This window comes from Phaenicophaeus curvirostris, unplaced genomic scaffold (assembly GCF_032191515.1).
Source record: "Phaenicophaeus curvirostris isolate KB17595 unplaced genomic scaffold, BPBGC_Pcur_1.0 scaffold_84, whole genome shotgun sequence".
Taxonomy (NCBI): domain Eukaryota; kingdom Metazoa; phylum Chordata; class Aves; order Cuculiformes; family Cuculidae; genus Phaenicophaeus; species Phaenicophaeus curvirostris.
Window position 1 is genome coordinate 505386 of NW_027206706.1, and position 22655 is coordinate 528040.

The window sequence follows — 22655 nt, forward strand, 5'->3', positions numbered from 1 at the left end:
AAATGGAGTGAAATGACCCCAAAATGAAGGGAAATGACCCCAAAATGGAGAGGAACGACCCCAAAATGGAGGGAAACGACCCCAAAATGGAGGGAAAGGGACCCAAAATGGCGGGAAACGACCCCAAAATGGCGGGAAATGACCCCAAAATGGCGGGAAAGGGACCCAAAATGGAGGGAAACGACACAAAATGGAGGGAAAGGACCCAAAATGGAGAGGAACGACCCCAAAATGGAGGGAAAGGACCCAAAATGGAGAGGAACGACCCCAAAATGGAGGGAAATGACCCAAAACGGAGGGAAACGACCCCAAAATGGAGGGAAATGACCCAAAATGGAGGGAAACGACCCCAAAACAGAGAGGAATGACCCCAAAATGGAGGGAAACGACCCTAAAATGGAAGGAAATGACCCCAAAATGGAGGGAAAAGGATCCAAAATGGAGGGAAACGACCCCAAAATGCAGGGAAAGGACTCAAAATGGCGGGAAAGGGAGCCAAAATGGAGGGAAAGGGACCCAAAATGGAGGGAAAGGGACCCAAAATGGAGGGAAATGACCCCAAAATGGAGGGAAATGACCCAAAATGGAGGGAAATGACCCAAAAATGGAGAGGAACGACCCCAAAATGGAGGGAAAGGGCCCCAGAAGGTGCTCACCGGGCTCGGGCGTGGGCGGCCGCGGGGGCTCCGGGGGCTCCTCGGCGGCGCTCTCGTCCTCGGAGGAGGAGGAGGAGGAGGACGAGGAGGAGGAGGACGAGGAAGAGGACGGCGAGGACGGGGGGGAGGAAGAGGAGGCCAAGGCCGAGCGCAGGGGCGAGGCGGCGAGGGCCGACAGCTTGGAGGAGGCGTCGCTGCCGGCGCCTTCGGCCTCGTCCTCCTCCTCCTCTTCTTCTTCGTCTTCCGCTGAGGGAACAAAATATGGAGTCACCAAGGGTCCACGAGGTCCTCGAGGTCCCAAACAGCCCCAAACCCAACGTCCTTGAGGTCCTCAACGTCCTTGAGATCCTCAAGGTCCCCAAACCCAACGTCCTTGAGGTCCTCAAGGTCCTCAAACCCAACGTCCTTGAGATCCTCAAGGTCCTTGAGATCCTCAAGGTCTCCAAACTCAACGTCCTTGAGATCCTCAATGTCCTTGAGATCCTCCAGGTCCCCAAACCCAACGTCCTTGAAATCCTCCAGGTCCCCAAACCCAACGTCCTTGAGACCCTCAACATCCTTGAGACCCTCAAGGTCCCCAAACCCAACGTCTTTGAGATCCTCGAGGTCCTTGAGATCCTTAAGGTCCCCAAACTCAATGTCCTTGAGATCCTCAAGGTCCTTGAGATCCTCCAGGTCCCCAAACCCAACGTCCTTGAGATCCTCAACGTCCTTGAGATCCTCAAGGTCCCCAAACCCAACATTCTTGAGATCCTCGAGGTCCTTGAGATCCTCCAGGTCTCCAAACCCAACATCCTTGAGGTCCTCGAGGTCCTTGAAATCCTCCAGGTCCCCAAACCCAACGTCCTTGAGATCCTCAAGGTCCTTGAAATCCTCCAGGTCCCCAAACCCAACGTCCTTGAGACCCTCAACATCCTTGAGACCCTCAAGGCCCCCAAACCCAACGTCTTTGAGATCCTCGAGGTCCTTGAGATCCTTAAGGTCCCCAAACTCAACGTCCTTGAGATCCTCAAGGTCCTTGAAGTCCTCCAGGTCCCCAAACCCAACGTCTTTGAGATCCTCAAGGTCCTTGAAGTCCTCCAGGTCCCCAAACCCAACGTCCTTGAGACCCTCAACATCCTTGAGACCCTCAAGGCCCCCAAACCCAACGTCTTTGAGATCCTCGAGGTCCTTGAGATCCTTAAGGTCCCCAAACCCAACGTCCTTGAGACCCTCAACATCCTTGAGACCCTCAAGGCCCCCAAACCCAACGTCCTTGAGATCCTCCAGGTCCCCAAACCCAACGTCCTTGAGATCCTCGAGGTCCTTGAGATCCTCAAGGTCCCCAAACCCAACGTCCTTGAGATCCTCCAGGTCCCCAAACCCAACGTCCTTGAGATCCTCAAGGTCCCCAAACCCAACGTCTTTGAGATCCTCGTGGTCCTTGAGATCCTCAAGGTCCCCAAACCCAACGTCCTTGAGATCCTCGAGGTCCTTGAGATCCTCGAGGTTCTTGAGATCCTCGAGGTCCCCAAACCCAACGTCCTTGAGATCCTCAAGGACCCCAAACCCAACGTCCTTGAGATCCTTGAGGTCGTTGAGATCCTCAAGGTCCCCAAACTCAACATCCTTGAGGTCCTCCAGGTCCCCAAACCCAACGTTCTTGAAATCCTCAAGGTCCTTGAGATCCTCCAGGTCCCCAAACCCAACGTCCTTGAGGTCCTCAAGGTCCTCAAACCCAACACCCTTGAGATCCTCCAGGTCCCCAAACCCAACGTCCTTGAGATCCTTAAGGTCCTCGAGATCCTCCAGGTCCCCAAACCCAACGTTCTTGAAATCCTCAAGGTCTTTGAGATCCTCCAGGTCCCCAAACCCAACGTCCTCGAGATCCTCAAGGACCTTGAAGTCTTCCAGGTCCCCAAACCCAACGTCCTCGAGATCCTCAAGGACCTTGAAGTCCTCCAGGTCCCCAAACCCAACATCCTTGAGATCCTCAAGGTCCTTGAGATCCTCCAGGTCCCCAAACCCAACGTTCTTGAAATCCTCAAGGTCCTTTAGATCCTCAAGGTCCCCAAACCCAACGTCCTTGAGGTCCTCAAGGTCCCCAAACCCAACGTCCTTGAGATCCTCAAAGTCCTTGAAGTCCTCAAGGTCCCCAAACTCAACATCTTTGAGATCCTCAAGGTCCTTAAAGTCCTCCAGGTCCCCAAACCCAACGTCCTCGAGGTCCTCAAGGTCCCCAAGGTCCCCGCTCTCCTCCCCACCCACCGTCTGAGGGTTCTCGGGGTCCCCTTCGTGCCCCCCCTGGAGGTTCGGCCCCCTTGGGCCTTCGCCGGCGCCGGCGCTGCCGCGGCTCCTCCTCCTCCTCGGCCTCGTCCTCCTCTTCCTCCTGGGGGGGAGAAAAAGGGGGTTCAGGGGGCTTTTGGGGTCCCTGAGGTCATTTTTGGGGTCTCAGAGGGGTTTTGGGGTCCCTGAGGTCATTTATGGGGGGGTCTCAGAGCGGTTTTGGGGTCCCTGAGATCATTTTTGGGGTCTCAGAGGGGTTTTGGGGTCCCTGAGGTCATTTTTGGGGTCTCAGAGGGGTTTTGGGGTCCCTGAGGTCATTTTTGGGGGGGTCTCAGAGGGGTTTTGGGGTCCCTGAGGTCATTTTTGGGGTCTTGGAGGGGTTTTGGGGTCCCTGAGGTCATTTTTAGGGTCTTGGAGGGGTTTTGGGGTCCCTGAGGTCATTTGGGGGGGTCTCAGAGGGGTTTTGGGGTCCCTGAGGTCATTTTTGGGGGGGTCTCAGAGGGGTTTTGGGGTCCCTGAGGTCATTTTTGGGGTCTTAGAGGGGTTTTGGGGTCCCTGGGGGAGGTTTTGGGGTCATTTCGGGGTCTTGAGGAGGTTTTGGGGTCATTTTGGGGGGGTTTGGGGTCATTTTGGGGGGTTTTGGGGTCCTTGAAGAGGTTTCGGGGTCCTTGAGGGGGAGATTGGAGCCATTTTGGGAGGTTTTGGGGTCATTTTGGGGGGCTTTGGGGTCCTTGAAGAGATTTTAGGGTTTTTTTGGGGGGCTGGGGTCCTTTAGAAGGTTTTTGGGGTCATTTTGAGGGGTTTTAGGGTCATTTTGGGGGAGTTTGGGGTCATTTTGAGAGGTTTTGGGGTCATTTGGGGGGGTTTTGGAGTCATTTTAGGGGGGTTGGAGTCATTTTAGGGGGTTTGGGGTCCCAGGGAAGGTTTTGAGGTCATTTTGGGGGGATTTGGGGTCATTTTGGGGGGTTTTGGGGTCCTTGAAGAGGTTTCGGGGTCCTTGAGGGGGAGATTGGAGCCATTTTGGGAGGTTTTGGGGTCATTTTGGGAGGTTTTGGGGTCATTTTGGGGGGCTCTGGGGTCCTTGAAGAGATTTTAGGGTTTTTTTTGGGGGGCTGGGGTCCTTTAGAAGGTTTTTGGGGTCATTTTGAGAGGTTTTAGGGTCATTTTGGGGGAGTTTGGGGTCATTTTGAGGGTTTTGGGGGTAATTTTGAGGGGTTTTGGGGTCATTTGGGGGGGTTTGGGGTCATTTGGGGGGGTTTTGGGGTCCTTGAAGAGGTTTTGGGGTCCTTGAGGGGGAGATTGGAGCCGTTTGGGGAGGTTTTGGGGTCATTTTGGGGGGTTTTGGGGTCCTTGAAGAGATTTCAGGGTCATTTTTGGGGGGGCTGGGGTCCTTTAGAAGGTTTTGGGGTCATTTTGAGGGGTTTTAGGGTCATTTTGGGGGAGTTTGGGGTCATTTTGAGAGTTTTTGGGGTAACTTTTGGGGTTTTGGGAGTTATTTTAGAGGTTTTGGGGTTATTTTGGGGGGGTTTGGGGTCATTTTGGGGGGTTTTGGGGGTCACCTTGCCCGAGGACGACTCCTCGCTGGCCTCTTCTCCTTCGCTGTCGAGGCGGAAAAGCTTCCGGCGCTTTCCGGGGGCGTCGGGGCGGGGGGCGCCGGGCGGGGGCTCCTTTTCTGGGGGGGGAAAACAGCAAAAACGGGGGGTCAGGGGGCAAAAAAAGAAGATTTGGGGGTCAACAAGGGGTTTTGGGGGGGATCAGAGGCAAAAAATGGGGGGTTGGGGGGGTCAGGGAGCAAAAAAAGGAGGTTTTGGGGTCAAAAACAGGGATTTGGGGTCAAAAAGGGGGAGATCGGGGTCAAAAATGGGGGTTTTGAGGGGATCGAGAGTCAAAAATGGGGGTGTTAGAGTCAAAAAAGGGGGGTTTGGGGTCAAAAATGGGGGTTTTGAGGGGGTTTGGGGTCAAAAAGGGGGATTTGGGGTCAAAAAAGGGGGGGTCGGGGTCAAAAATGGGGGTTTTGAGGGGATCGAGAGTCAAAAATGGGGGTGTTAGAGTCAAAAAAGGGGGGTTTGGGGTCAAAAATGGGGGTTTTGAGGGGGTTTGGGGTCAAAAAGGGGGATTTGGGGTCAAAAAGGGGGGTCGGGGTCAAAAATGGGGGTTTTGAGGGGATCGAGAGTCAAAAACGGGGGTGTTAGAGTCAAAAAAGGGGGGTTTGGGGTCAAAAATGGAGGTTTTGAGGGGGTTTGGGGTCAAAAAGGGGGATTTGGGGTCAAAAAAGGGGGATTTGGGGTCAAAAAAGGGGGGGTCGGGGTCAAAAATTGGGGTTTTGAGGGGATTGAGAGTCAAAAATGGGGGTGTTAAAGTCAAAAAAGGGGGGCTTGGGATCAAAAATGGGGGTTTTGAGGGGGTTTGGGGTAAAAAAGGGGGATTTGGGGTCAAAAGCAGGGGTTGGGGCCAAAAATGAAGGTTTTGAGGGGATCAAGAGTAAAAAATGGGGGTGTTAGAGCCAAAAAAGGGGGGTTTGGGGTCAAAAATGGGGGTTTTGAGGGGGTTTGGGGTCAAAAAGGGGGATTTGGGGTCAAAAAAGAGGGGGTCGGGGTCAAAAATGGAGGTTTTGAGGGGATTTGGGGTCAAAAAGGGGGGTCGGGGTCAAAAATGGGGGTTTTGAGAGGATCGAGAGTCAAAAACGGGGGTGTTAGAGTCAAAAAACAGGGGTTTGGGGTCAAAAAGGGGGGGTTTGAGGGGGTTTGGGGTCAAAAAGGGGGTTTTGGGGTCAAAAAGGGGGTTTTGGGGGGATCAGAGTTCAAAAAGGGAGGTTTTGCACTCAAAACTAGGGTTTTGGGGGGGGTCTGGAATCAAAAAATGGGGTTTTGGGGTCAAAAAAGAGGGTTTGGGGGGCCCAGGAGTCAAAAAAAGGAGTTTTGGGGTGAAAAAAGGGGGTTTTGGGGGGTCCCCTCACCGTCCTCGTCCTCCTCGGGGGGGGTCGGGGGCCGGGGCCGTTTCTCCTCCCCCCCCTCCGCCAGCTCCGATGGTTCTTTCCGCTTCACCTGGATGGGGGGGGGGGGGGAATGAAAAAAGAGGGGGGTGGTCAGGGGGGGCTGCACCCCAAAAACACCCCTTGGCCCCATTAGTGCCCCCCAGACCCCCCCAAACCCCCTTTTACCCCCCCTAAACCTCCTTTTTGCCCCCCCAAACCCCCTCCAGACACCCCCAAAACCCCTTTAAGCCCCCCAGACCCCCTTTAAGCCCCCCAAACCCCCTTTTTGCCCCCCCAAACCCCCTTTTTTTCCCCCCAGGTCCCCTCTTTGTCCCCCAAAACCCCCTCTAGACCCCCCCAAACCCCCTTTTTGCCCCCCAAACCCCCTTTTTGCCCTTTCAGACCCCCCCAAATCCCCTTATTCCCCCCTAAACCTCCTTTTTGCCCCCCCAAACTCCCTCCAGACCCCACCAAAACCCCTTTAGGCCCCCCCAGACCCCCTTTTTGCCCCCCCCAGACTCCCTCCAGACCCCCCCAAAACCCCTTTAAGCCCCCCCAAAACCCCTTTTTGCCCCTTCAGATTCCCCCAAACCCCCTTTTTGCCCTTTCAGACCCCCCCAAATCCCCTTATTCCCCCATAAACCCCCTTTTTGCCCCCCCAAATCCCTTTAAGCCCCCCCAAAACCCCTTTAAGCCCCCCCAAATCCCCTTTTTGCCCCCCCAGACCCCCTTTTTGCCCCCCCAGACCCCCCTTTTTTGGGGTCCCTGGAAAGAGAAGAGCCCCCGGGCCCCCCCAAGCCCCTCGATTTTTGGGGTACCTTGAAGGAGGGGAGGCGCAGGGCCCCCCGCAGGCCGGCGCCGCCCCCCCCGCGCCCACTCGACCAGCGAGAGCAGGGCCGGGGGCTCCTTCGGCCTCGCTCGCTCCTTCTCCTCCTCCCCTCGCTGCCGGCTCGACTGGAACGGCTGCAGGGGTTTGGGGGGGGGGGGGACCCCAAAAATCAGAGGAGGGGTTTGGGGGGGGGGCATCTTGAGGAGGGGAAGGGGGGGTTGGGAGTGTCTCGGTGCCCCCCCTCGGCCCCAAAGCGATGAGGATGAGGATGGTGCCACCGGGATGAGGTGTTTCGGGGTTCCAGAAGAGGGATTTGGGGTCCCCGAGGGGGTTTTGGGGTCTCTAAGTGGGGTTTTGGGGGGACTTGGGGTCTTCAAGTGGGGTTTTGGGGTCTCCCAGTGGGGTTTTGGGGTCTCCAAGTGGCGTTTTGGGGGGGTCTTGGGGTCTCTAAGTGGGATTTTTGGGTCCCTGAGTGGGTTTTGGGGTCTCCAAGTGGGGTTTTAGGGGGGTCTTGGGGTCTCCAAGTGGGATTTTTGGGTCCCCGTGGGGGTTTTGGGGTCTCCAAGTGAGATTTTGGGGGGACTTTGGGTCTTCAAGTGGGATTTTTGGGTCCCCGAGGGGGTTTTGGGGTCTCCAAGTGAGGTTTTGGGGGGCCTTTGGGTCTTGAAGTGGGGTTTTGGGGGTCACTGAGTGGTTTTGGGGTCTCCAAGTGGGGTTTTGGGGGGGCCTTGGGGTCTCCAAGAGGGATTTTTGGGTCCCCGAGGGGGTTTTGGGGTCTCCAAGTGGCGTTTTGGGAGGTCTTGAGGTCTCCAAGTAGGGTTTTGGGGTCCCTGAGGGGGTTTTGGGGTCTCCAAGTGAGGTTTTTGGGAGGTCTTGGGGTCTTCAAGTCGAGTTTTGGGGTCTCCAAGTGGGGTTTTGGGGGGGTCTTGGGGTCTCTAAGTGGGCTTTTTGGGTCCCTGAGGGGGTTTTGGGGTCTCCAAGTGGGGTTTTGGGGGGGTCTTGGGGTCTCCAAGTGGGGTTTTGGGGTCCCCGAGGGGGTTTTGGGGTCTCCAAGTGAGGTTTTGGGGGGTCTTGGAGTCTTCAAGTGGGGTTTTGGGGGCCACCGAGTGGTTTTGGGGTCTCCAAGTGGGGTTTTGGGGGGTCCTGGTGGAATCTGGGGGCCTCCAAGTGGGGTTTAGGGGAGTCAAAAATCAACAAATATCTCCAAAACCCATTAACGATGACGACGAGATGAACCTTCATGGTTCCTAGTGGGATTTGGGGGGGGGGTTCCAACGGAATTTTGGGGGGTCCCAATGGAATTTTGGGGGGGTCCCGATGGAATTTTGAGGTCTGGGGGAGCCAATAATTTATGGGGGGGTCAACAACTTATAGGGGAACGCCAATAACTCATAAAAGGATCAATAAGCGTCTTAAAAACACATTAACGATGACGATGAGATGAACCTTCGTGGTTCCTAGTGGGATTTGGGGGGATCCAATGGAATTTTGAGGGGTTCCAATGGAATTTTGGGGGGTCCCGATGGAATTTTGAGGTCTGGGGGGGCCAATAATTTATGGGGGGGGGTCAACAACTTATAAGGGAACCCCAATAATTTATAAGGGGGTCAATAAAGCTCTCCAAAACCCATTAACGATGACGATCAGATGAACCTTGGTGGTTCCTGATGGGATTTTGGGGGTTCCCGGCGGCGTTCGGAGCCCCGGGGGGGGGTCAACCAATTGGGGGGGCCCCTCAAAAATGGGGGGGGGCCTCTCTTTTACCTTAACCTGCTCCTCTTTCCTCTCCCACCAGGCGTCGAAGGCCCTGAAGGCCACGTTCTCCACCATCTTGCGGTTGAGGTCGCGCTGCATGGTGGCCTTCATCTCCTGCACCAAAGCCGCCAAGACCCCCTCGACGGGGCCCCCGAAATTTTGGGGGGCCCCCCCCCCCTCCTCCTCCTTTCCCCCCGGCTCCTTCCATCCCATAATTGCCGGGGGGGTCGGGGAGGGGAGGGAGAAGAGGAGGAGGAGGAGGAGGAAGGGGGGGCGGGAGGGGGTCGGTGCCGGGGGGTCTCTCCTCGGCCCCCGGGGGGAAAATGGGGGGTGAAATGGGGGTACGGGGGGGGCTGGTGGAAATGGGGGGCGAAGGGGGGGCCCCCGAAAAGGGCTTTGACCCCCCCCCCGGCCCCCCCGGCGCCTCGTAAGCGGCTCAGGAGCTGCGTTTGGAACTGGAAGGAGGAGGGGACCCCCCCCCCAGCGCCCCCCGAGGCGCCCCAAGAGCTCGTAGAGGGATTGTTGGGGGGTGGGGGTCCCCCCTAAATCGCGGGGGGGGCGCGACCGAGACCGACATGAGGGGTTGGGGGGCGGCGGCGGCGGCGGGGGGGGGGGAAGGTTTGGGGGGGCGGCGGCGGCTCGGGGGGGCGGGGGAAGGGGGAGGGGGGTAAGGGGGGTAACGGGGAGGGGGGGCGCGGGGAGGGGGGGCCCCCCAATCCGTCGTCGTCCGAGGAGATCTCCATGTCTTCGCCTGAGGAGAGCTGAGGGGGGGGGGGGCACCCCAAAAATTAAAAATGGGGACCCCCCCAAACTCCCGGGACACCCCCAAACCCTCAGGACACCCCCAAACCCCACAGGACCCCCCCCCCCCAATCCTCGAAGACCCCTCCAAGCCCCCCTCAAACTCCTCAGGACCCCCCCAAAAATGCTCCAGAACCAGCAGGGCCCCCCCAAAACCCTCCAAGAATCCCCCCAAAACAATCTAAGATGCCCCAAAACCCTCAGGACCCCCCCAAACCCCCTAAGACTCTCCCTAGTCCCCCTCAAATCCCCTAAGACCCCCCCCAAATCCCTCCAAGACCCCCCCAAACCCCTCTAAGATGCCCCAAAACCCTCAGGACCCCCCTCAAATCCCTCCAGGACCCCCCCAACCTCCCTCTAGGACCTCCTAAGACCCCCCAAATCCCCTCTAGGACCCCCCAAACCCCTCCAAGTCCTTCTCAACTCCTCTAGGACCCCCCCGAACCCCTTCAAGACCTTCTCAACCCCCCCCCCCAGGACCCCCCAAACCCCCTCTAGGACCCTCTAGGACTCCCCAAACCCCCTCCAAGACCTTCTCAGCCCCCCAGGACCCCCCAAACTTCCCCTAGGACACTCCAGGACCCCCCAAACCCCCCCAAGACCCTCTAGAACCCCCCAAACCCCCACCAGGACCCCCCAAACGCTCTCTAGGACCCCCCAAACTCCCCCTAGGACACTCCAGGACCCCCCAAACCCCCCTAAGACCCTCTAGGACCCCCCAAACCCCCTCTAGGCCACCCCAAGACCCCCCAACACCCCCCCCACCCCCCCAGGACCCCCCAAACCCCGTCTAGGACCCCCCAAACCCCGTCCAGGACCCCCCAAATCCCCTCTAGAATCCCCCAAACTCCCCCTAGGACACTCCAGGACCCCCCAAACCCCCCTTAAGACCCTCTAGGACCCCCCCAAACGCCCTCTAGGACCCCTCAAACACCCCCTAGGACACTCCAAGACCACCCCAAACCCCCTCTAGGACACTCCAGGACCCCCCAAACCCCCCCCAAGACCCTCTAGAACCCTCCAAACCCCCACCAGGACCCCCCAAACGCCCTCTAGGACCCCCCAAACTCCCCCAAGGACACTCCAGGACCCCCCAAACCCCCCTTAAGACCCTCTAGAACCCCCCAAACCCCCACCAGGATCCCCCAACCCCCCTCTAGGACCCCCCAAACTCCCCCTAGGACACTCCAGGACCCCCCAACCCCCCCCCAAGACCCTCTAGGACACCCCAAACCCTCTCTAGGACCCCCCAAACCCTCTCTAGGAACCCCCAAACACCCTCTAGGACACTCCAAGGCCCCCCCAAACCCCCCTAAGACCCTCTAGGACCCCCCAAACCCCTTCTAGGCCACCCCAAGACCCCCCAACACCCCTCCCAGACCCTCTAGAACCCCCCAAACCCCCTCTAGGACCCCCCAAACCCCCTCTAGGATCCCCCAAACCCCCCCAAGACCCTCTAGAACCCCCCAAACCCCCACCAGGACCCCCCAAACGCCCTCTAGGACCCCCCAAACTCCCCCTAGGACACTCCAGGACCCCCCAAACCCCCCTAAGACCCTCTAGGACCCCCCAAACACCCCCTAGGACACTCCAGGACCCCCCAAACCCCCCTTAAGACCCTCTAGGACACCCCAAACCCCCTCTAGAACCCCCCAAACTCCCCTTAGGACACTCCAAGACCCCCCTAAGACCCTCTAGAATCCCCCAAACCCCCTCTAGGATCCCCCAAACACCCCCTAGGACACTCCAAGACCCCCCAAGCCCCCTCTAGGACCCCCAACCCCCCCCCAGGACCCCCCGAACCCCCTTTTTCCCTCACCCTCTCCTGCCCGTTGGCCTTGGGCGAGGCGGGGGGCTCGTCTCGCGCTCCCCCCGCAGCCTCGGGGGCTCCGTGGTGCCCGCCGGCATCGTCCCGGAGGCCGTTTTCGGGGGCCCCGTCCCCGTCCTCGGGGGCGCTCGGGGGGGGCCGGGAGGAGGAGGAGGAAGAAGGAAGAGGAAGAGGAAGCAAAGGAGGAGGAAGCGGAAGGTCTTTCTCGTCCTCTTCCTCGTCGGCGGGGAGGAAGGAGAAGTGGGAGCGCTGCTCTTTGAGGAGAGCTTCGATGCGCGAGTCGAGGCTGCTGTGCTGAGCGAAGGGGACGCTCTCCGGGGTGGATTCGGGGTCCGGGGAGCCCCCCCTTTCCCTGGAAAGCGGGGGGGGCGGCGGGGGGGGCGGCGGGAGGAGGAGGAGGGGGGGAGGAGGAGGAGGAGGGGGGGCCTCGTTGGGGTTCAAGAGGCGAAAGTCTCGCTCTTGGGAGGCATCGGAGGAGGCGAAGGAGGCAAAATACGCGGCGTCGGCCCCTCCGGAAGGAGGTTGGAAAGACGAGGGGGGGGTGGAAGGGGGGGCAGGGAAAGCGGCGGCCGGCGTGGAGGAAGAGGAAGAGGAAGAAGAGGAGGAAGAGGAAGGAGGAGGCTCGTCTTCGCGTTGAGGGCGTTGGCGGCGCCGGGAGGAGGAGGACGAGGAGGAGGACGAGGAGGATGAAGATGAAGCCGAAGGTTGCCGGGAGAAGAGGCCGGGGGGGTCGTAGGAGTAAGAGAGGAAGGATCCGGCCCCTGGTGGGGGGGGGGCGGCGGCTCGGCGAGGGAAGCCCCCCGGCTCGGCGCGGCGCGAGGGAAACGCCTCGAAATTGTGTCTGAAACGCAAAAAAAACAGGAAAAAAAGAGCTTTTTAATGGTGGAAATTAAGCGAGAATCAATCCCCCCCCCGAGCGTTTTCAAGAAACCCCCCCAGACACCCCAAAATCCACCTGGACCCCCCCAAACCCCTCTAAATACAACTCATGCCCCCCCAAAACTGAATTCCCACCCCCTCAAAACCCTCCAGGACCCCCAAACCCCCCCTGGATCCCCCAAATCCCCCCCCCAGACACCCCAAAACCCACCTGGATGCCCCTAAACCCCCTCAAGATGCCCCAAGACCCCCCCCAAACTCAACCCCCACCCCCTCAATCTCCCCCAAATCCCTCCTGGACCCCCCTAAACCACCCCAAGGTGCCCCAAGACCCCCCCAAAATGCCTCAAGACCTTCCCAGGACCCTCTCAATGCCCCCCCGGACCCCCAAGACCCCCCCAAATACCCCTTCGACCCCCCTAAACCCCCTCAAGATGCCCCAAGACCCCCCCAAACACCCCTTTGACCCCTCTAAACCCCCTCAAGATGCCCCAAGACCCCCTGAACCCCCCCAAGACCCCCCCAAACACCCCTCTGACCCCCCTAAACCCCCTCAAGATGCCCCAAGACCCCCTCAAACCCCCCCAAGACCCCCCCAAACACCCCTTCGACCCCTGTAAACCCCCTCAAGATGCCCCAAGACCCCCTCAAACCCCCCCAAGACCCCCCAAGACACCCTGGGGCCTCACCTGGCGTAGGGGGTGCTGTCGGCGGCGAAGGGGGGGGGGAAAGGGGGGGCCGGGGTGGGGAAGGGGCTGTAACCCCCCCCGGCGGTGGAGGATGGGGTGGGGGGGTCGGGGGTGCCGTTCCCCGGGGGGGGGGGCCGCGAAGGAGGAGTCCGTGGAGGAGCGGCGGCGAGACTCGGGGGGCTGCGGAAAAAAAGGGGGGAGACACGGTTTTGGGGGGTTAAAATGGGTCGGGGGGGGGCAAAAGGGGCTCAATTTTGGGGTAAAAACTGGTTTATGGGGCAAAAGTGGCTCCAATTTGGGGGCAAAAAGGGGTTTATGGGGCAAAAGGGGCTCAATTTGGGGTAAAAATGGGTTTGGGGGGGCAAAAGGGGCTCAATTTTGGGGTAAAAACTGGTTTATGGGGCAAAAGTGGCTCCAATTTGGGGGCAAAAAGGGGTTTATGGGGCAAAAGGGGCTAAATTTGGGGGTAAAAAGGGGTTTGGGGGGCAAAAGGGGCTCCATTTGGGGGTAAAAAGGGGTTGGGGGGGGCAAAAGTGGCTCAATTTGGGGGTAAAAAGGGGTTTGGGGGGCAAAAGGGGCTCCATTTGGGGGTAAAAAGGGGTTTGGGGGGCAAAAGGGGCTCCATTTGGGGGTAAAAAGGGGTTTGGGGGGGCAAAAGGGGCTCAATTTTGGGGTAAAAAGGGGTTTGGGGGGGCAAAAGGGGCTCAATTTGGGGGTAAAAATGGGGTTGGGGGGCAAAAGTGGCTCAATTTGGGGGTAAAAAGGGGTTTGGGGGGGCAAAAGGGGCTCCATTTGGGGGTAAAAAGGGGTTTGGGGGGCAAAAGGGGCTCCATTTGGGGGTAAAAAGGGGTTTGGGGGGCAAAAGGGGCTCCATTTGGGGGTAAAAAGGGGTTTGGGGGGCAAAAAGGGCTCCATTTGGGGGTAAAAAGGGGTTTGGGGGGCAAAAGGGGCTCCATTTGGGGGTAAAAAGGGGTTTGGGGGGCAAAAAGGGCTCCATTTGGGGGTAAAAAGGGGTTTGGGGGGTAAAAAGGGGTTTGGGGGGCAAAAGTGGCTCAATTTGGGGGTAAAAAGGGGTTTGGGGGGGCAAAAGTGGCTCCATTTGGGGGTAAAAAGGGGTTTGGGGGGCAAAAGGGGCTCCATTTGGGGGTAAAAAGGGGTTTGGGGGGGCAAAAGTGGCTCCATTTGGGGGTAAAAAGGGGTTTGGGGGGGCAAAAGTGGCTCCATTTGGGGGTAAAAAGGGGTTTGGGGGGCAAAAGGGGCTCGATCTTGGGGTGCAAAAAGAATTGGGGGGGCAAAACAGCCCCAAGGTGGAAAATAGGGGGCTCAGAGCACCCCAAAACTGACCCAAAACGCATTCATAGCCCCCCCCCCGCCCCCCCCCCTCAATTCTGGGGTCCCCCCACATGTCCTCCAGCCCCTCCCTCAATTTTGGGGTCCCCCCACATGCCCTCCAGCCCCCCCCCTCAATTTTGGGGTCCTCCCCAGCCCCCTTAATGTTGGGGTCCCCTCCAAATCCCCCCCAATTTGGGGTCCCAAGCCCCCCTCCCTTGGGTTTTCAGCCCCCTCCCCACGTATTTTGGGGTCCCCCAGCCCCCTCCCGATGGATTTTGGGGTCCCCCAGCCCCCTCCCGATGGATTTTGGGGTCCCCCAGCCCCCTCCCCCATAGATTTTGGGGTCCCCCCCTACCGTTTCGGGGTCCCCCTGGCCGGTGGGGACGGTTTGGGGGGTGTAGGCGCCGCTGACGATCAGCTCGTAGAGACGCAGCCGCTGCTGCCCTGCAGGGAACCCCAACATCAGCCTTTTGGGGGACCCCAAAAATGAGGATTTGGGGGGGGTCGAACCCCAAAAATGGGGATTTGGGAAGCTTGAACCCCTAAAATGCGGATTTGGGGGGCAGAACGGGGTCGGGGTACCTCAAAAATAAAGATTTAAGGGGTAGAAAGGGATCAGGGTACCTCAAAAATGAGAATTTGGGGGGGTTGAACCCCAAAAATAAGAATTTGGGGAGCAAGAAGGGGTCAGGGCGCCCCAAAAATGGGGATTGGGGGAGGTTGAACCCCCAAAATTGGGATTTAGGGGACAGGAAGGGGTCGAGCACCCCAAAAATGGGACTTTAGGGGGGAGGAAGGGGTCAGTGAACTCCGAAAATGGGGATTTGGGGGGATTGAACCCCAAAAATGAGGATTTAGGGGCAGGAAGGGGTCGGGGCGCCCTGAAAATGGAGAGTTTGGGGTTCAGGGGTGTTCCCAGCCCCCCAAAATGAGGATTTTGAGGCTTCTGAGTGGTCAGAACCTCCCCGAAACGGGGATTTTGGGGTGCAGAGGGGTCCATAACCCCCAAAATGGGGATTTTAAGCATATCGCTCCCCCAAAAATGGAGATTTTGGGGTTCAGGAGCATTCACAACCCCCCAAAATGAGGAATTTCGAGGCTGGTGCGTCTCAAAATGCGGATTTTAAGCGCTGTGGGTGCTCAGAACCGCCCTGAAACAGGGATTTTGGGGTGCAAGGGGGGTCTGGAACCCCCAAAATAGGGGCTTTGGGCATACAGCTTCCTCAAAAATGGAGATTTTGGGGTTCAGGATTGTTCACAACACCCCAAAACGAGGATTTTCGAGGCCGGTGCGTCTCAAAATGCGGATTTTAAGCGCTGTGGGTGCTCAGAACCGCCCTGAAACAGGGATTTTGGGGTGCAAGGGGGGTCTGCAACCCCCAAAATAGGGGCTTTGGGCATACAGCTTCCTCAAAAATGAAGATTTTGGGGTTCAGGAGCGTCCACAACCCCCCAAAACGAGGATTTTCGAGGCCGGTGCGTCTCAAAATGAGGATTTTAAGGGCTGTGGGTGCCCAGAATCTCCCCGAAATGGGGATTTTGGGGTGCAGAGGGGTCCATAACCCCCAAAATAGGGATTTTATGCATATCGCTCCCCCAAAAATAGAGATTTTGGGGTTCAGGAGCGTCCACAACCCCCCAAAATGAGGATTTTCGAGGCCGGTGCGTCTCAAAATGAGAATTTTAAGGGCTGTGGGGGCTCAGAACCACCCTGAAATGGGGATTTTGGGGTGCAGGGGGGTCTGGAACCCCCAAAATACAAATTTTAGGCATATTGCTCCCCCAAAAATAGAGATTTTGGGGTTCAGGAGCGTTCACAAACCCCCAAAACGAGGATTTTCGAGGCCAGTGCGTCTCAAAATGCGGATTTTAAGCGCTGTGGGTGCTCGGAACCTCCCCGAAATGGGGATTTTGGGGTGCAAGGGGGTCTGGAACCCCCAAAATAGGGACTTGGGGCATACAGCTTCCTCAAAAATGGAGATTTTGGGGTTCAGAAGCGTTCATAACACCCCAAAACGAGGATTTTCGAGGCCGGTGCGTCTCAAAATGAGGATTTTAAGTGCTGTGAGTGCTCAGAACTACCCTGAAATGGGGATTTTGGGGTGCAAGGGGGTCTGGAACCCCCAAAATAGGGGCTTGGGGCATACAGCTTCCTCAAAAATGAAGATTTTGGGGTTCAGAAGCATTCAGAACCCCCCAAAATGAGGATTTTCGAGGCCGGTGCGTCTCAAAATGAGGATTTTAAGCGCTATGGGGGCTTGGAACCTCCCTGAAATGGGGATTTTGGGGTGCAGAGGGGTCCATAACCCCCAAAATAAGGATTTTAAACACATCGCTCCACCAAAAATAGAGATTTTGGGGTTCAGGAGTGTGCACAACCCCCCAAAACGAGGATTTTCGAGGCCGGCGCGTCTCAAAATGCGGATTTTAAGGGCTGTGGGTGCTCGGAACCTCCCTGAAATGGGGATGTTGGGGTGCAAGGGGGTCTGGAACCCCCAAAATAGGGGCTTGGGGCATACAGCTTCCTCAAAAATGAAGATTTTGGGGTTCAGGAGCGTTCACAACGCCCCAAAACGAGGATTTTCGAGGCCGGTGCGTCTCAAAACGCGGATTTTCAGCGCTGCGGGTGCTCAGAACCGCCCCGTCACGGGGTTTTTGGGGCGCGGGGGTGTTCCCAGCCCCCCCCAAGACAAGGATTTGGGGGTTCGGGGCTCACCGCGGACGTCGAGCTGAGCGTGGATGATGTTGCCCATGACCGAGGTGCGGTGAAGGTGCTTGACGGTCTCCTTGGCGGCTCGGGTGCTGGCGAAGAGGACGCGGGCCAGGCCGAGGTGCTTGCGGGTTTTGGGGTGCAGGAGGATCTCGACCTCTTCCACCTCCCCGTATTTGCGGCACATCTCGGCCAGGAAGGGCTCCCGCACGTTGTCGTTGAGCCGAGCGAACGTCACTTCTTTCAGGGGGATCTGCCCCACGTAGAACTCGTCCAGCTGTGGGACACCCCCCCCCCAAAAAAAAAAAAGGCGTGAGGTCACGGGGAACCCCCAAAGCCGGCTTGGAGACCCAAAAATCCAACCCGGAGACCCAAAAATCCAACCCGGAGACCCAAAAAGCCAACTTGGAGACCCAAAAAGCCAACCCGGAGACCCAAAAATCCATCTTGGAGACCCAAAATCCAACCCGGAGACCCAAAAATCCAACCCGGAGACCCAAAAAGCCAACCCGGAGACCCAAAAAGCCATCTTGGAGACCCAAAAAGCCAACCCGGAGACCCAAAAATCCATCTTGGAGACCCAAAATCCAACCCGGAGACCCAAAAATCCATCTTGGAGACCCAAAAATCCATCTTGGAGACCCAAAAATCCAACTTGAAAACCAAAAATCCAACCCAGAGACCCAAAAATCCATCTTGGAGACCCAAAAATCCAACTTGAAAACTAAAAATCCAACCCAGAGACCCAAAAATCCATCTTGGAGACCCAAAAATCCAACTTGAAAACCAAAACTCCAACCCAGAGACCCAAAAATCCATCTTGGAGACCCAAAAATCCAACTTGAAAACCAAAACTCCAACCCGGCGACCCAAAAATCCATCTTGGAAACCAAAGACCCATCTTGGAGACCCAAAAATCCAACCCGGAGACCCAAAAATCCATCTTGGAGACCCTAAATCCACCCCAGAGACCCAAAAATCCAGTGTTAGGGGGGGCTGAGATCATGGAGAACCTCAAATCCATCTTGGAGATCCAAAAATCCACCCCAGAGACCCAAAAATCCAGTGTTAGGGGGGGCTGAGATCACGGAGAACCCCAAATCCATCCCGGAGAACCAAAAATGCACCCCAGAGACCCAAATATCCATCTTGGAGACCCAAAAATCCATCTTCGACACCCAAAATCCAGTGTTAGGGAGGACTGAAATCATGGAGAAGCCCAAATCCATCTTGGAGACCCAAAAATCCATCTCGGAGACCCAAAAATCCAGTGTTAGGGAGGACTGAGATCATGGAGAACCCCAAATCCATCCCGGAGACCCAAAAATCTACCCCAGAGACCCAAAAATCCATCTTGGAGACCCTAAATCCACCCCAGAGACCCAAAAATCCAGTGTTAGGGAGGCCTGAGATCATGGAGAACCCCAAATCCATCCCAGAGACCCAAAAATCCATCTTGGAGACCCAAAAATCCATCTTGGAGACCCAAAAATCCACCCCAAAGACCCAAAAACCCAGTGTTAGGGGGGGCTGAGATCATGGAGAACCTCAAATCCATCTTGGAGACCCAAAAATCCATCCCAGAGACCCAAAAAACCATCTTGGAGACCCAAAAATCCATCTTGAAAACCAAAAATTCAACCCGGAGACCCAAAAATCCATCTTGAAGACCCAAAAATCCATCTTGAAAACCAAAAATCCAACCCGGAGACCCAAAAATCCATCTTGAAGACCCAAAAATCCACCCCAGAGACCCCAAAATCCAGTGTTAGGGAGGCCTGAGATCCTGGCGAACCCCAAATCCACCCCGGAGACCCAAAAAAGCCGCGTTAGGAGGGGGTTGAGCTCAGAGAGACCCAAAACCGCGGCCCAGAACCCCTCAAATCCAGCCCAAACCCCTCAAAACCAGGTTGGGGGTGGAACTGAGCTCATCGAGACCCCCAAATCCACCCCAAAAAACCCAAATCCACCCCAAAACCCCAAAATCCACCCAAAAAAGCATCAGAAGGGGGTGGGGAGAGCCCCTCAGCCCCCCCAAAGCATCGTTAAGGGGGAGCAAAGGGGATCAAAGAGGGGGATCCCCCACTTTAGCCATCGTTAGCGCTAACGAGGGGGTCCCCCCTTACCTTGAACTTGGGGACCGGGAGGGAGAGGTCGCGGTGCTTGGCCCAGATGCGGCGCGGGCGAGGATCCTGCACGGAGCCCACGGGGGCCAGCGCCGAGTCCTGAGGGGAGAACACCCCAAAAATGAGGGGAGCCGCCCCCGAAACGAGAGACGACGCTCCTAGCGCCCCAAAATGAGGGGATCTGCCCCGAAAACGAGGGGAGCCGGCCCCAAAAACGAGAGACGACGCTCCTAGCACCCCAAAATGAGGGGATCTGCCCCGAAAATGAGGGGAGCCGGCCCCGAAAATGAGAGACGACGCTCCTAGCACCCCAAAATGAGGGGATCTGCCCCCAAAATGAGGGGAGCCGGCCCCGAAAACGAGAGACGACGCTCCTAGCACCCCAAAATGAGGGGATCTGCCCCAAAAATGAGGGGAGCCGGCCCCGAAAACGAGAGACGACGCTCCTAGCACCCCAAAACGAGGGGATCTGCCCCAAAATGAGGGGATCTGGTCCCAAAATGAGGGATTATCCCCCCAAGTGCCCCAAAAAGAGGGGATCCAGCCCCAAAATGAGGGGATCTGGTCCCAAAATGAGGGATTATCCCCCCAAGTGCCCCAAAAATGAGGGGATCTGGTCCCAAAATGAGAGGATCTGGTCCCAAAATGAGGGATTATCCCCCCAAGCGCCCCAAAAAGAGGGGATCCAGCCCCAAAATGAGGGGATCTGGTCCCAAAATGAGGGATTATCCCTCCAAGCACCCCAAAAAGAGGGGATCCAGCCCCAAAATGAGGGATTATCCTCCCCAGCACCCCAAAAAGAGGGGATCCAGCCCCAAAATGAGGGGATCTGGTCCCAAAATGAGGGATTATCCCTCCAAGCACCCCAAAAAGAGGGGATCCAGCCCCAAAATGAGGGATTATCCTCCCCAGCACCCCAAAAAGAGGGGATCCAGCCCCAAAATTAGGGGATCTGGTCCCAAAATGAGGGATTATCCCCCCAAGCGCCCCAAAAAGAGGGGATCCAGCCCCAAAATGAGGGATTATCCTCCCCAGCACCCCAAAAAGAGGGGATCCAGCCCCAAAATGAGGGGATCTGGTCCCAAAATGAGGGATTATCCCCCCAAGCGCCCCAAAAAGAGGAGATCCAGCCCCAAAATGAGGAGTTATTCCTCCAAGCACCCCAAAAAGAGGAGATCCAGCCCCAAAATGAGGGGTTATCCCTCCAAGCACCCCAAAAAGAGGGGATCCAGCCCCAAAATGAGGGGGTTATCCCTCCAAGCACCCCAAAACGAGGGGATCCAGCCCCAAGCACCCCAAAAATGAAGGGATCCAGCCCCAAAACCGAGGCACCCAGCCCCAAAAGCAAGAACTTACCTTCTCAAGCACCCCAAAAAGACAGGATCCAGCCCCCAAATGAGGGGTTACCCCTCAAAGCGCCCCAAAAATGAGGCATCCAGCCCCCAAAACGAGGTAATCCACCCCAAAAATGAGAAGATTCCACCCCAAGATGAAGGGATCCCGCCCCAAAGACCCCAAAAATGAGGGGATCCCACCCCAAAATCGAGGCATCTGCCCCAGAGACACAAGATTGAGGGGATCCTGCCCCAAAATGAGGGGATCCCACCCCAAAAATGAGGGGATCCCGCCCCCCAAACCCTCAAAATGGATGGATCCCACCCCAAAATGGAGGGATCTGTCCCAAAGGCCCCAAAAATGAGGGGATCCCGCCCCAAAAATGAGGGGATCCCACCCCAAAGACCCCAAAAATGAGGGGATCCCGCCCCAAAGACCCCAAAAATGAGGGATCTTGCCCCAAAAATGAGGGGATCCCGCCCCAAAAATGAGGGGATCCCACCCCAAAGACCCCAAAAATGAGGGGATCCCGCCCCAAAGACCCCAAAAATGAGGGATCTTGCCCCAAAAAGGAGGGATCCCGCCCCGGGGCCCCCAAAAATGAGGGGATCCAGCCCCAAAATGAGGGGATCTTGCCCCTCACTGCCCCCTCCTCGCCCTCCCCTGTTGTCCCCCTGCTTCTTGCCTCGTTCTCAGTCCTAATTAACCCCCTAATTAGCATTAATTAATCACACAAATGCTAAAACACGGTTCATTGTCGTGTTACATCATCTGGGGGGGCAACTCCTGCCCCATTACTCCCTCTCCTACCCCCTAATTACCCCTCTAATTACCCTGTTCTCACCTCCCTATACCCTCCTCTGTTTGTCACCTCATTAATCTCCTTAATTAATCTCTTAATTAGCGCTAATTACTTACAGATCTCTCAAAACACACTTGATGGCATCGTTATACCATCTAAGGGGCAACTCCTGCCTTATCACCCCCCTTTTTACCCCCCTATTACCCCCCCCATGCCCTCCAAAATTAATTACTCCATTAACCCCTTTAATTAAACTCTAAATTAGCACTAATTACTCACACAAAGCTAAAATTACAGCTCAAATCATCATTATATACCATCTAGGGGGTAACTCCTGCCCCGTTACCCCCCGGTTACTCCCCTATTACCCCCCTTCTTACTCCCCTATTACCCCCCATGCCCTCCCCACCTACTTTTTTCATTAATTAGCCTAATTAAGCTCCTAATTAACACCGTAATTACCCACAGAGAGGCTAAAAAAAGATCTACAGCAGCATCACACCTTCTAACAAGCGTTTGCTGCCCCTTTACCCCCCTAATTGCCCCCGACGCCCCCCCTAACGCCCCCCCCTCGATTTGCAGCCTTAATGAGCGGGGTTCGTTAGCGCTAATTACTCACGGGGACGCTGAAGTGGAGCCCATCGTAGCGATAAACCTTCTGGGCGCCGCGGCGAAGAGCGGGATCCACCACCAGCTTGTAGCTGCGCCAGGGGGACCCCGCGGGCCGGGGGGCTTCACCCCCCCCCTCGGCCTCCATCCCCACACATGGGATCTGGGGGGGCACGGGGGTCACTGCGGGCCCTATAGAGACCCTATAGGGACCCTATAGAGACCCTATGGGCACCCCCAGACCCAGAGAACCCCCACAGAGATCCTATAGGGACCCATAGCGACCCCTCCATCCCCACACGTGGGATCTGGGGGGGCACGGGGGTCACTGCCGGCCCTATAGGGACCCTATAGAGACCCTATGGGCACCCCCAGACCCATAGAACCCCCATAGAGATCCTATAGGGACCCATAGTGACCCCTCCATCCCCACACGTGGGATCTGGGGGGGGGCACGGGGGTCACTGCCTGCCCCATAGCAACCATAGAAACCCTATAGATACTCTATAGGGCCTCACAGGGGGCTACAGACCCATAGAACCCCCACAGAGACCCTATAGCGACCCACAGCGACCCCTCCATCCCCACACACGGGATCTGGGGGGGCAGGGGGGTCACTGCCTGCCCCATAGCGACCCACAGAGACCCTATAGATACCCTATAGGCACCTTATAGAGACCCACAGACGCCCAGAATCCTCACAAAGATCCTATAAGGACCCATAGCGACCCATAGAGACCCTATAGATACCTTATAGGCATCTTATAGAGACCCACAAACCCATAGAACACCCATAGAGATCCTATAGGGACCCATAGCGACCCCTCCATCCCCACACACGGGATCTGGGGGGGCATGGGGGTCACAGCCTGCCCCATAGCAACCCATAGAAACCCTATAGATACCCTATAGGGCCTCACAGTGGGCTACAGACCCATAGAACCCCCACAGAGACCCTATAGCGACCCATAGCGATTCCTCCATCCCCACACATGGGATCTGGGGGGCAGGGGGGGTCACTGCCTGCCCCATAGTGACCTATAGAAACCCTATAGATACTGTATA

At 57.0% G+C, this 22655-nt stretch overlaps 2 protein-coding genes across 2 annotated transcripts in view; both read right to left on the reverse strand.

The window, feature by feature from the left end:
• LOC138734506 (syntaxin-1B) overlaps positions 1–22655 on the reverse strand; it is a 95185-nt gene that overhangs the window by 70495 nt on the left and 2035 nt on the right. The gene's annotated exons all lie outside the window — the stretch shown is intronic.
• Positions 1–22655, reverse strand: part of LOC138734476 (histone-lysine N-methyltransferase SETD1A-like) — a 36088-nt gene that overhangs the window by 11381 nt on the left and 2052 nt on the right. Inside the window, 17 exon segments of the mRNA XM_069882121.1 lie at positions 657–902; positions 2904–3024; positions 4481–4593; positions 5878–5965; positions 6714–6756; positions 6758–6858; positions 8489–8764; positions 8767–8958; positions 8960–9135; positions 9138–9240; positions 11100–11600; positions 11602–11949; positions 12677–12856; positions 14364–14452; positions 16725–16995; positions 18845–18943; positions 21601–21753. Coding sequence (XP_069738222.1) covers positions 657–902; positions 2904–3024; positions 4481–4593; positions 5878–5965; positions 6714–6756; positions 6758–6858; positions 8489–8764; positions 8767–8958; positions 8960–9135; positions 9138–9240; positions 11100–11600; positions 11602–11949; positions 12677–12856; positions 14364–14452; positions 16725–16995; positions 18845–18943; positions 21601–21738 — 3085 coding nt within the window. The 5' untranslated portion in view covers positions 21739–21753.